General features: G+C 38.2%; 1 protein-coding gene across 3 annotated transcripts in view; it reads left to right on the plus strand.

Moving 5' to 3' along the window:
- The window catches only part of LOC109397699 (mucin-19-like), a 60,514-nt gene extending 47,927 nt beyond the window's left edge, over nt 1-12,587 (plus strand). For 2 of the 3 annotated variants that reach the window (XM_062845194.1, XM_062845192.1), the window contains exon 7: nt 11,231-12,587. In XM_062845194.1, coding sequence (XP_062701178.1) covers nt 11,231-11,312 — 82 coding nt within the window. In that variant the 3' untranslated portion in view covers nt 11,313-12,587. The remainder of the gene's footprint in view (nt 1-11,230) is intronic. The other variant, XM_062845193.1, reaches the window with a different exon arrangement.
- The last annotated feature ends 1,873 nt before the right edge of the window (nt 12,588-14,460 follow it).

The raw sequence follows: 14,460 nt of genomic DNA on the forward strand, positions 1-14,460 counted from the left end.
TACCGGATCTAAGCGCAAATGAAAGAGAACTTAATTGGGCTTTTAAATTAAGAAAAATGAAGTGATTTTTTGATTTTATACGAAAGAGCACCTTTTTCTGAGCCACTAACGATTTTTTCAGATTTTAAGAATTTTATTTTGGTACCTAAAACCAATTTCAAAGAGATTTTTTGAAATAACCTTTTGACAGCTGGGCAACTGTTTGACAGCTCCGTCCAGTACAAACTGCGACGAGGGGTGATTTGACAAATCGCTCCCATACAAACTTCAAATTGAATTTTAATTTGGTTCCCGGGCATCAAAATTCATGAAAATTTGGATTTCAGCTCAGTTTGACATGCACATTCAGAATATCGAATTATCTCAACACCGTTAAAGAAGCCAATTTTCTTTCCAAAAAGTGCTCGTTTGTTTTTCTACGATGCGGAATTCGATATGAAAAAGTACATGCCATGATAAATTTTGGCGGAGTCATTCTTTTCATAGAGTTCTCATTCCTGCCACCAGAGAAAAGAGTGATCGTTAGCTTCCGTCAAATTCGCCTATAGGCGAGTGCAGCGTTAAATCACAGACAAACAGACGTAACACTCTGATAATTCCCATCGTACACCGATTTTTCAAAATATAATAGTTGGCTAACTGCCCACCCGTGGCGCTTGCATCGGTTTTGTTCGAGTTTGACGTTTGCTCACTACCGCCACCTAGTTGATGGTCGGCCAAACTTAGTCCTTTTAGCATTGGGCGAATATGTTTCCGTGACTATGATTTGAATCGAAAAATGTTCGAAGTATTACGTCTGTTTGTCTGTGGTTAAATATTGAGTTCACTCACCCCGACAATTTTGACACTACAGCAGGGTATACTCTCTAAAAAGCACTACTCGTGAACCAAATTCGTTTTTAAAATTTTTAATCGTTTTCTGACATAATGTTGTACTCAAAGTAAAGCATTTGCAAATGGTTTATTTACTGACTGATATTTCGACTTATTTATTGAGAAATCAATGCAACATAAAATAATACAGTTTTTATCTGGGTGTACCAGGTGGAAGTGTACCCTGCTGTAGTATCAAAATTTTCGGAGGGGGTGAACTTCGCCAAGGAGGTGCACTCGTCGATTTTAAGTGAAAAAACAGAAATCCTTGCAGTATTAACTATAAGTACTAACATCATGCAATAACAAAACACCAGGAGTGGAATGCGTAATTGTTTTTGTTTCGTGCGGCTTAATATGGAATTACGTCTTCCACTCAATCCGTAATTTTCAATAGTTAGAAAAGTGATATCAAGGAAAGTTTGCAAGTATTTAGTAGGGAAATCAAGCATCTTTTCACTCCTATAATCACTTAAATTGTGTCCATTTTGGCAGTTACGACCTTTTCATGAATTACTTCGAAGAAGTTTTCGCATTGTTATTGTTTTGTCAGTTACGCCCTATTCGCAATTTCGCAAAGAATTTTCATAAAATCGGATGTAACATTTTCTCAAGTTTCTAAGAGGGTTAGTAGTTTTGAACCATAGAGAAACAGACGTAACATTCAGAACAAATTTCATTCAAAAACATCGTCACGCAAACATTATCGCCCAATGCTAAATGTACTGCGTTTGACCGGGCCACCACTGGGTAATGGTAGTGACACAGACAAACAGACGTAATACTTCGAACATTTTTCGATTCAAATCATAGTCACGGAAACATATTCGCCCAATGCTAAAAGGACTAAGTTTGGCCGACCATCAACTAGGTGGCGGTAGTGAGCAAACGTCAAACTCGAACAAAACCGATGCAAGCGCCACGGGTGGGCAGTTAGCCAACTATTATATTTTGAAAAATCGGTGTACGATGGGAATTATCAGAGTGTTACGTCTGTTTGTCTGTGGTAGTGAGCAAACGTCAAATAGGAGCAAAAACGATGCCAGCGTCGCGAGTGATCAATCGACCATCTAGGGTAAGAAATAAAACTAGTCAAATTGTAATCTTAATTTGAACCATTTCGAAATTCATTAAAACGACGTACTTTTTAGGCAAATATTGACCCGAAAAAGATGTCAAACAGCTTTTCGTATTATAACTTGAAAACATGGACTTTAAAAGCATTGCAAAAAGCATTTTTGTCATGAAAAACAGGCGATTGAAAAATCACTGTGATTTCACCCATTTCCTCTCAGAGAAAGCACATTTTCGGTGCACTCGTACAGCTCCTGCATTCGCATTGTATCACACGCAATATGTGAACATGTCAAATGAAAGCTTATTTATCGTAGAATCGACCAACCGAATAATATTTCGCATTATTTGTCATAAAATTATCAAATTTAAGTAATTTTTACTTGGAGAATGTTATCTTAAGTTGAACCATTTGTAATCTAAATTTGAACTAGTTTAGAACTTTCTTAGTTGAAATTCCACTGCCTAATGAAAAATAGTTATGAGAATTGTTTTTCTATTGTTCAGCACGAAATTGGCTGTTGTGGGAGATGCTCGAGCTGCTGTTGCCAGTAGTAGCTCAAATTAAGATTAAAATTGGTTCAAATTTTGATTACGATGGTTCAAATTAAGATTAACCCGTATCCGCCCAACAGAAAGAAAAAAATTCAAATGGCTGCCATTTCGTCAATTTTCAACCGATTTCTTTCATTTTTTGACCATTGCATGGTTTTGATGCCTAGTTTAAGGAAAGCTATTGATCATTTTTGAATTGTCCGGCCATCCGGAGTTATTCCGGTGAGTCACTGGGTCACATCCGGTAAAAATGACCCCAACTTCCTTTCGCAACTCAATTTCTTAGAGTAACTGCTGAAAATCCAGTTCCATTTTAACAAATTTTCATAATCTAGACCACAGTGATATTTTCAGAAGCAAATTAGGCGATGTAACCAGTTCCAGGCTGAATCCCTGCTTGGAATCTACTCCAGGGACCCTCAGGGAACCGGCCCAAGAGCGGTCAAATATTATTTTTCGTTCAAGTTTAGCAATATGGGTATCAAACTTCAACATTTTCTAATACCAGTTAGAAAACGGTCACTAGAAGATGTTTTGCGCACATTGGCCACCGGGAGGACCGATCCGGTGATCCCACGCGGCACAAGATGTCGGCCATTTTGAAAACTGTTTGCATCCCACTTTGGGCAGAACGCTAGTGCTCTGGATAACCATCCTAGAGGTTTCGTATCTTCAGAGAAATGTCTTGTAACAGTTTTTTCTATAATCTGGTTATCTAATACTTGATCTAGATAAGTTAAAACTGATCTAGATCAGTTCTATCTTTTCATAGAAGTGTCCTAGAAGAAAATTTTCTTCTGCAAAGATGTTCAAACTGCCGTTTTTGACATTTCTTCCGAAGGCACCTGAACTGTAAAATGTAAACAAAAGGCACAGTGGGCCATTTCATGAAAAATGTAAAAAAAATCATGTTTGATCAATTTTTCGTGAAAAAATATTCTAAAAGAATGCTTTTACTACACGTTTGCAACCGTATCCGCCCAACAGAAAACAAAATATTCAAATGGCTGCCTTTTCGTCAATTTTCAACCGCTTTCTTTCATGTTAGAACCATTTGAATCGTATTGATGCCTAGTTTTAGGAATCCTGTTGATAATTTTTGGATTGTCCGCCTATCCGGAGTTCCCTTTGGGGCTAAATTTCTTAGTCAAAATGCTCAAATTCCAGTTATATTTCAACGAATTTTCACAGATTAGCCCAGAATGATAATTTCAGAAGCAAATTAGGCTTCCCATACTTGGATTTTTCTTCAGAGCCCTCAGGGAACCGGTCCAAGTGTAGTCAAATATTATTTTTCGTTCGAGTTTAGCAATATGGGTATCAAACTTCATCATATTCTGATGCTAGATAGGAACTGGTCATTAGAAGTTTTTTTTTTGGCATATTGGCCTCAGGTAATTCTGTTCCGATGATCCCCCGGGTAGCTAGATATCGGCTATTTTGAAAATTGCTTGCGTCTTGATGGTATAAATGTCTAACTTCAGCATATGCAAAGTTCGTTTGATATATAGTTATGAGCAGATGTTTCTGCGATATTAGCCTCCCAGAGTACCGTTCCGATGACCCCTGAGGAACTAGTCAAGGGTCGTTCAAAAACCACGTAGACTTTTAGGGAGGGAGGTCTGGTCAAAGTTTATGCTCCATTATTCCGAAATTTTGAATGAACGAAAGTCTAAAAGTGGGTAGGGGTAGGGTTTTGAAATGACCAAAATTAGGTCTACGTGATTTACGAACGACCCCAAATAAAACAGTAGTATTACGGAAAAGCACGATTGTCGACATTTTCAACACGAAGATGTGAAAATAACGTTATACTATGTTCTGCAAAGTTGTTACGAATTTGACACTATACACACGGAAGACAGTCCCGGTGTTCCCCCGGGATATCTGCATCCGGAGAAATTGAAGTATGCCGCACCACATCAGTATGGGCATTTTTTTTTCTAACCAATTGGTACTACGGTTTTCGATGTCATCTATTCAAGGCATGGATTGTTTGAAGGAATGTTTCGGTGTTATCCCGTGGAAACTGTCTTCGGAGAACCAGACACGAATGCCACATAAGTGGTAAAGTGTCTTTAATAAATATTAATAATAATAATGTTTTCGGAGAAATTGAAATATTTTTCAATACGGCAATTATCTATTTTGCGAGCCGATTTCACGAACGAAAATATGACAGTACGTGGAGTATAATATCAGAATCAACACGTTATGACATACATATATGGGTATCGAGGAAATTGACAAATGGACGAAAAAATCGGAACTATGAAGGTGATGATTTTGTTTTCAGTTTTTCGTTAAAAAGTGAAAACGGGCAGGTTTTTCGTTATTTTTCACAAACACGATCATAAGAAACCTCGTAGGAAGAAAAAGTGTTTCTCGGCTCAACAACCTTCGAAGTCGCGATTTTTTTTCGACTAGACTAATTTATATTTTTTTTCCTCTCTGCTACTTCTTTGTAGCTGGTCGATATAGGAACGTCTATAAATTTCATCACAATTCGTGAGGGGAGGAGCGGGAATTGAGCAACGACTCATTCAAAAAATCCAGAGTTCTCAAACGAAAACTGTTACATAGAGGAAAATAAAAAAGGACAGTTTTTACGTGACGTAATTTATGGTCGTTCCATTATGTTAGAAGATAGTATCAATGAGTGGGTCTATATGAAATGCCTTCACAGTGGCGTATATTTCAAAATTGCAACACATACACCGATGCCGCTACGCTGATGCTTTGAAGTATGTATGCTTGCGCTCAAACCGATCACGCCAAAATCATTTTACCGAAACTTTTATCTCCTTGCGTATTTCGTGATAGATAAAATACTTTTCCCATGTTTTTTTTATTATCGCTTGATACACACCTTGACAGATTGCTACATATTCTCTCGTTATGGAAAGACTTGTGAAGTCCTGTGCATTGATGCGAATGAAAATACAATGCGAATGATATTTCAATTTCTCCGAAAACAGTTTCCACGGGATAACAGAATTACCTGAGGCCAATATGACAAAAAAAAACTTCTAATGACCAGTTCCTATCTAGCATCAGAAAATGATGAAGTTTGATACCCATATTGCTAAACTCGGACGAAAAATAATATTTGACCACACTTGGACCGGTTCCCTGAGGGCTCTGAAGAAAAATCCAAGTATGGGAAGTCTAATTTGCTTCTGAAATTATCATTCTGGGCTAAACTGTGAAAATTCGTTGAAATATAACTGGAATTTGAGTATTTTGACTAAGAAATTTAGCCCCAAAGGGAACTCCGGATAGGCGGACAATCCAAAAATTATCAACAGGATTCCTAAAACTAGGCATCAATACGATTCAAATGGTTCTAACATGAAAGAAAGCGATTGAAAATTGACGAAAAGGCAGCCATTTGAATATTTTGTTTTCTGTTGGGCGGATACGGTTGCAAACGTGTAGTAAAAGCATTCTTTTAGAATATTTTTTCACGAAAAATTGATCAAACATGATTTTTTTTACATTTTTCATGAAATGGCCCACTGTGCCTTTTGTTTACATTTTACAGTTCAGGTGCCTTCGGAAGAAATGTCAAAAACAGCAGTTTGAACATCTTTGCAGAAGAAAATTTTCTTCTAGGACACTTCTATGAAAAGATAGAACTGATCTAGATCAGTTTTAACTTATCTAGATCAAGTATTAGATAACCAGATTATAGAAAAAACTGTTACAAGACATTTCTCTGAAGATACGAAACCTCTAGGATGGTTATCCAGAGCACTAGCGTTCTGCCCAAAGTGGGATGCAAACAGTTTTCAAAATGGCCGACATCTTGTGCCGCGTGGGATCACCGGATCGGTCCTCCCGGTGGCCAATGTGCGCAAAACATCTTCTAGTGACCGTTTTCTAACTGGTATTAGAAAATGTTGAAGTTTGATACCCATATTGCTAAACTTGAACGAAAAATAATATTTGACCGCTCTTGGGCCGGTTCCCTGAGGGTCCCTGGAGTAGATTCCAAGCAGGGATTCAGCCTGGAACTGGTTACATCGCCTAATTTGCTTCTGAAAATATCACTGTGGTCTAGATTATGAAAATTTGTTAAAATGGAACTGGATTTTCAGCAGTTACTCTAAGAAATTGAGTTGCGAAAGGAAGTTGGGGTCATTTTTACCGGATGTGACCCAGTGACTCACCGGAATAACTCCGGATGGCCGGACAATTCAAAAATGATCAATAGCTTTCCTTAAACTAGGCATCAAAACCATGCAATGGTCAAAAAATGAAAGAAATCGGTTCAAAATTGACGAAATGGCAGCCATTTGAATTTTTTTCTTTCTGTTGGGCGGATACGGGTTAAAATCATTGTTGACGAATAATCGAATTTTTCAATGAAATTCGGTACAAATAGAAACTTTTTACTACTTAACAGAAAGCTTATACCCGTGGCTTTCATGTACATACGATTTTGCCGTAGTAAATTATTTCCATATGGGAGAGAAAATCACTCAATTTGCGCTACTTCGGCATGCCGCAATTTGGTTCAACTTTTGATTACAGGGTGGCCACTCAGTCGGGAATTTCGGGAAAACCGGGAAAAGCTCGGGAATTCGAAACCACCGGGAAAAAGTCGGGAAAACCTCGGGAATTGTTGCTAGCCATCGGGAATTTCCAAAATCCTAAAATTTGTACAGTCTCCAGAAGCATAAGTACGAGAGTCTGTGGGAAATGCAGTCAACAACTGTTGAACTAGATAACATAGTGGGTGAACTGGCGTAAAAAGCATTGTTGGAAATTAATATCTTGTCGTCGAGTCATGACAATTTAAGTTAATCATAGTGATGTTACCTAACATCACAATTTGAACAATTTCAAAGATATTCTAAAGAACATTCTGGTGGAAAGACTGGTTGAGACACATCCAAATATTTAAAGATTCATGTGTCACTAATGCATTTAAGGATGTACATGTTTCTGAAAACATCAAGCGTCCAATAAAAGTTTTATGAAACATAACAAAAATTATAACTTCTTTCTAAAAAAATATCCTTGTACAATCTCTAGAAGAATATTTGATATAGCCTTTGTCCTTGGAGCGAAAAGTCTTTGAGAAATTTAGATAGGTTGCTGATAAAATTTTGAATGAATGAACGAATTGCCCTAAGAATAAATTAAAATTAAAAATTATGCGATTGTGGATGAGTAATTCTGGTGAAAACATTTTTACAATTTAAAAATAGTTAGTGAAAAACAATTGAAAGAATATTTGAAGGGATTTTTAGTATCTGATGAAATTTCTCAATGCACGCCTATTGTAGCTCATAAAAGAATTTCTTATTTTTTTTTTTTTTTTTTGAAAGATTTCTGTTGTTCTTCATGAAGTTCGTGGATGTACTCATTTATTGAACTTGTGAATAAAAATGTTCGGAGAAAACTGGAGTAAGGTATCGGGAAAATCCCTTTTTGGCGAAGCTTTAGCAGAAGTCCCTGGTAAAACTCCTGGTTCAGCAAATTCTCGAGAATTTTGAGTATTCGTAGTTTCTAGTTAAACTACCAATTGAAATTCTCGCGGGAGTTCTAGTGAGTATTCAAAAGCATCTGGAGCAATATAGTTGTATGATTTATGGAAATAAATAATTCCCAAATAATGAATCTGCCTCTACATTTTGGGGGAAATACTTTCTCAAAAACTAATCTTTCGGGAATTCCTCGAGAAATTCTTGACATATCTGAAAATGTGATCAGAAATTAAATCTCTGAGAGCTTCATATTGCAATCGCTGATGAAATAACTGCATGCTAGACGAGTATCAGACAAAATCTAAGATTTCTTTGATCTCTCAAATTTCTCCTAGAATTTACGATTCCAGCCTAAGTAACCTGCCTGACTTTCTGCAGTTGCCATTTACGGTACCATAAAGTTCGCCACTGGTTTTCTATTAAAATATCTTGAAAATGACCATCAAAAATACTGCACTGAAAATTTCCCAAGAAATCATTTTCAAAATTCTTTTACGAGTAATCTATCCAGATATTCCACCAGAAGTTCATCCAGAATATTTTTTCTGGGCATTCTGTTATTGCCAATTAGTTTCCCAAACAAACTTACCAAGAATTTTTCAGAAGAGTTTTGGAATATTACTAAGAAATCCACTAATAAGAAGTTCGTAAATCCTATAATCATACTGAGAATTTCGACCCCCTCAGGATTATCTTTTTTATTTTTATTTACTTAAGGACAGACTGGTTGGAATCTCAAAATGGCCGCCAGAATGTCCGACTTTGGCATCTACTCACGATTTCGAGGGCACAAATCTCTTCGTAAACAAAACCAGTGCACCTGGATCTTCTTATTTTAAGCTTATTACAAGTGAGCAAGAACAGAATATTAAAATGTACTGTTGTATGAAGCTTTCTTCTTGACATTTGTGCGTTTGAAGTTTTGATGCTCTGTTGAAGCGGGATATCAAGACGTTTGTCCTTAAACTACTGCATAATTTGTAGTAGTTGGTCATCCATGAATTTAAGGAATGTTTAATGAAGATGTCGTTAATTTAATGTCCATCATTGGATACGAGGCAAACATCACATAACTTATTTTCAAGTTCATATGAATACTATGTTAAATCCAAGGATTTTAAAATATTCAATATTAATTCTCATAAATTTTTCTTGGTAAGTTACGTTTAATTTTCACTGTAAATCATTCTATTTTGAATCGGGAATAATTTCAAAACCCTATCGGGAAAACCGGGAAAAACTCGGGAATTTTATTTTCCGCTCTGAGTGGCCACCCTGTGATTATCTACCCTACCGAATGTTTTAATCAACCGTTAAAAGATGATCGATGGGAAGCGAGTAAAGTGTGACGTCAATTTTTCTGTGGTTGAACCTTAATTCACAGACAAACAGACGTCTCATTCTACTAACTTCTCATCGTCATTCTCATCTCAATTCGAATAATCTATAAGGCACACCAGGGCAAGTTGAAACGCGAAGTTTTGATATAGACGTCACTACAATTTGGAAATTTATCCTTCGCTAAAATATTTTTTGAATAAAAAACTATGTGTTATGGCGATCAAACTGGTTATCATCATTAGAAAACAACATGTTAACCCCACTGTTTCATCTTGCCCTACCCGTTTCAAATTGCCCCAGTGTACCTTAGTTTGCAAATCGCTTGCTCAGGGGCTGTTCATGAACCACATAGACCAAAATTTGACCATCTCAGACACCCCCCCCCCCCACCCCCCTCCCCCCTCGTACACTTTTGTCCATACAAAAATTTTAAAATTTGTATGGAGCGTAGACTTTGGCCAGACACCAACCCCCCCCCCCCTCCCCCCAAAAAGTCTACGTGGTTTATGAACAGCCCCTCACAGTGCTCGCTTCGTTTTTGCTCCTGTTTGACATTTGCTCATTGCCGCCACCAACCTAAGGGTTTGCGGAACACAGTGTATTTAGCATTGGGCGATAATGTTTTCCTGACGATGATTTTAATTGCAATTTGTTTCATTTCATACGTCTGTTCAGAGCAGTGAATCAGTGCTTAATACTCATAGACAACTATCGAATGTGACTGTTATGCAGTTATGGGCAGTGTAAAGCAAAAACAATTTTTTGAAGCACGCTAGAATGAATGTGTATTGTGTGCCCATAATTTTGAAGTAAAACTACTTGCCATTTTTTCTCTAGAAAATGACAACCGATCGAGCTGCAACATTTTTCAGTGGTTTCATTGATTTGTCTTGCAAATTTTGTCGAGGGTATTGATTTAATTTTGATTATTTTTTTTCTGCGAAAAAAAAACATAAAAAATCTTGTAGTTCTTAGAATAAACTACTAATATGTTTTATCGACTAATGATTATATAGGCATGCGATATAAATATTGCAATTGAAATTCTTGAAATTAACAATGGGATTTCTAAAATAAGTAGTTGTTTGAATGACAAACTGTCAAAACCAGAATCCAAAGCTAGGATAAACCAAATTTTCGAAATAACACCACTCGATTTCTCTTCATCGATCCTCTCTTTGTGTTATTGCGGAAAGTGTATTTAGTTTTCCAAAGATTTTTTGGTTGAAATGCGAAGAGGACTGCTACATCTTGCTCTACAAAAAAAAATAATGATTTTGTTTGTTTTGATCAAGTTATTTGTCTCTCTTTCACAAATAACTTGATCAAATATAGTCGACGAAGAGAAATCGGACAAGTCAGTTAAGAAGAATCATTGTCGAATTGACAAATGTAAATGGAAAAGTTCAAGATAAAAAATCCACGTAGCTCTGGTGGGATTTAAACCCACGTCTCCCCAATTCGCTAGACTGGACGCGATGGCTAAACTTGGACCAAGTGGTCATCTAAGGACCGTAGGAAGCGAAGAGTTGTGAAGAAGAGCGTGGCATGAAGTGGACATTAAATTCAGGTTGACTTTCGGCTCCGCATCATCGTACCTGTTCTGTGGCGAAGTTGGCTAACGCACCCGGCCTAGCGAATATAGGGTAGTCGTGGGTTCGAATCCTACCAGAACGAGGTGGATTTTTTTTTCGCAATTTAAACTTCAGACTTTACGTATATTTACTCGGTAATAACGTTGATACTAGTATCGACAAATTTTCTCAAACAAGCACCTAGGTCTTTCAAAATTTGCCTCGCGTGTTGTGGATGCATGTTTGCGTGTTTGAATTTTACCTTGCTCTTCCTTCCATCACAAACATAACAATAATCGATTTACTTTCTCAATGCAGCGCCACAAGTATACCTGGTCAAACACAGCAGCAGGCCGCCCGGAGGAAAATCCGCGCCACAAGACGTATCACGCCACGGTAGGAGCAAGACGCCCTCCTCAAGCAGCAGCAGCATCGAAGAACGCCGCTAATCCTACTGTTACGACTACTCGCACCAAACACCCTAACCTAGTATGGACAAAGGACGGCCAGAATAGCAACAGCAGCAGCAGCAGTAACAATCCGACACGTACAACGACGACAATTATGACCAGTACCAACAACAACAACAGCAACACCGCCGGGACGGCCGAGGCCATGCTTCCGCCACCGCCGCCGCCGCCCGGATCGCAAAACTATGACAAATCTCGGTTCCGATACGTCTCGCCAGAGTTGAAGCGCAAAATGACCTCCACCAGCGGAACGCGGCAATCGGAACCGGAACGGGAACCGGACCACACCATGTCTTGAACGGGACGGTAACAGACGCATTGGAGACAAAGGCGCGCCGCGCGTGCTGCAAAAATTTTGTTTCGTGTGTGCGCGAGCATAGTGTAGGCGTTAAGTTAGAGTACTATGATGTTGAGAAAATGGGGTTTTGGAGGCGCGCCGGGAACACCGCTCCCTTCCTCGGAAGGCACATGGCACATACATAACTGCGCAGTTTTTTGTACAGTCGAATTTGAGGAACTTAGGCCTTTTCCCTTCTCTCCTCCTTGAATTGAAGGAATTAAATTATTTTATAGGATTTATAGCGGAATGTATGTGTCATCCCGGGTGTGGCGTGTGGCGGACGATCCCCGGCGACCCGCTTTTCTACTACTGTATATGAAATATATTCTACTGAAGGAAGAATACTGATCCTATTCTCGAGGTAGAGACAAGAAATCATCAACTGTCGAAGCTCTTTTCCCGTCGTCGATGATATAACAAAAAAACAGAAACAAACAATGTAATATGTTCCACGTGTTTCAGGGGAAAAGAGGTTTGCACAGCGCGGATCAACTGTAATTACATAAACAAAAAAAGTAAACTAAATCTAGTGTATAAGCTTCACACAAAAACATTACACGATAGTACGATTGTAGGATGCTTTAATAATTGAATTGAGCGGAAGACACACGAACGAAACGGAGACGCAACACGGACGGAAACGGAGTTTAACTACCTATATAAAAGGGGAAAAAGATCGATGAAGGATCGGAACGCTAGATGTATAAATTAAGCGGTACTCTGCGACTACTTCGCACTAAAAAATTGCCACGTGAAAATATCATATTAGTAGCATATTTTTTTTTTCATTTCTTTTGTTTACCTTTGCCCACTTGTTTACGATGATTATGGAAAGTCGAATAAAATTTTTCCGTTTGATGTCATAGTTTGTTAAATTTGTTTATTCCCAGCGGTGAAATGCTGGGAGGTTCATCGCTAAAAGAAGTGGGACAAGAACTGAAGGATTTTGAATCCTTGTAAAAACTGATGAAGACACTCATACTTATATACATACAAACACACACACACACACGCATACACTCACACACACACACAAACACCGACGTACCACATACTAAACGGAGAGAATAGAGAACGAGTTTATTTTTCTGTTTAGAAAATACTACTACTACTACTAGGAGAACTTAACTGTACTTGAGACGAGAGAACAGACGCGGGATGAAGCAAAGAAGCGAAACAAACAGAAAATAAGTTGTTATACCCTATCAAATCAAACACGATGATGATGAGATATTGTTCAGGCATCCTTCAATGTATAGACTTTATCAAAGGGGTTGTGCGTTGTTCCGGGTTGGGATGGATGTGGCGGCGGAAGATTCGGACAGGAGACGGAATACCTGGCGGAATGGCTCTCAAAATTAGTTAATAATTAATGAACTACAATGTGGATTCACCCTATTGGACGTGGAAGATCAGGAATCGGTCGAAAAAGCCTCAAAACTGGTAAGCAGTTTGTGGAAGGTTCTTATTGCTGAATCACCAGATTACTCTTGACTTTCTGAAGAGCTTAGCCGAAGACGACACTGTTCTATCTGCTTTGGATCCCGAGATAGACAAGTCCAAATTTTTGCTTGATATCTAGCGTCACCTAATGACAAAATCACCAATTAATTTTTGTCTGACTTACCAGATTGCTCTTGACTTCCTATATGTAAAGGAGGAGCGTGCCACAAATAGTTCTACCTTCATCCGTGGGGTGCGCTGCTAGCAGTGTCTCTCGATTTTTAGCAGTGATTATAGTCTTCTCGCTGAAGTAGCAGACAAACAGACGTAGGTAAGACTGGCAAAATTCATCGACCTCGCTTTTAAAAATCATTTTAAATCTTCAAAGTTGTGGCTTTCATAACCAGAGGCGCGCGCAACGTTTTTCTTTGCGTTTGACGTTTCACACTAGCGCCTTCTGTTAATGTTGTTGAACAACTCAGTGATTCGTGAAACATTTCCACAAGGTGGAGGTAGTGTGAACTGGAGGATAGATTTTCATGAAAATTGTTCTAGGTCTTGTGTGTTTTCTGTGATAAAGTGGTCCTCGCTTCTGTCCAGTTATCGAGAGTGAATGTTCTACAATATCGGATTTATTTTTTCGGGGAAGTATGCAAATCTTTAGCCAATCTTCTGGAGTTTTCGCAGAAGTTGCCCTTGGAATTCTTCTAGGAGTTGACTCGGAATTTTAAATAGAAGTTACATCGAGGATTCTCCAGTAGTTCATCTGTGGTTGTCATTAGAATCGCTCTATGGGGCGATTTTTTCACCCTGGCTTAAGAGTCAAACCAGGTTTAACTATATGGGTAAGCCTGGTTTACCGTTTAAGCCGAGGTGAAGAAATCGGCCCTATGAGTTTCTTCTGAGATACCCTGAGGAATTCATTCACATATCCATTTATGAGTTTATCCTGGGATTCCTTTAGGCAATCTTAAAGATAATCTCATGGGAGTTTTCTATGCAATCTTATGCAATTCCCCCAGAACTTTTTAGTTTTCTCTAGGGGTGTGTTCGGATGGTAGAAGAACCTTCACAGCTTTTTTGTCTTCAAAGCTTAAAGCTAAAATAGTAGAATTTATTCTTATTAATTATCTAGTTAACAAAATGTTTCGTTGACTTACGATAGTCTTCTCTTTATATTTCCAGTGAACACTTTCCCTGAACAATTCGCAAACGGATTTCGTATCCTTTATAGAGAGTAAATAATAAATTTTAGTTGAGTCACCTTTAGAATTCAGGTTAAGTAATACCTGCTA

This window comes from Aedes albopictus, chromosome 1 (genome assembly GCF_035046485.1).
Source record: "Aedes albopictus strain Foshan chromosome 1, AalbF5, whole genome shotgun sequence".
Taxonomy (NCBI): Eukaryota; Metazoa; Arthropoda; class Insecta; order Diptera; family Culicidae; genus Aedes; species Aedes albopictus.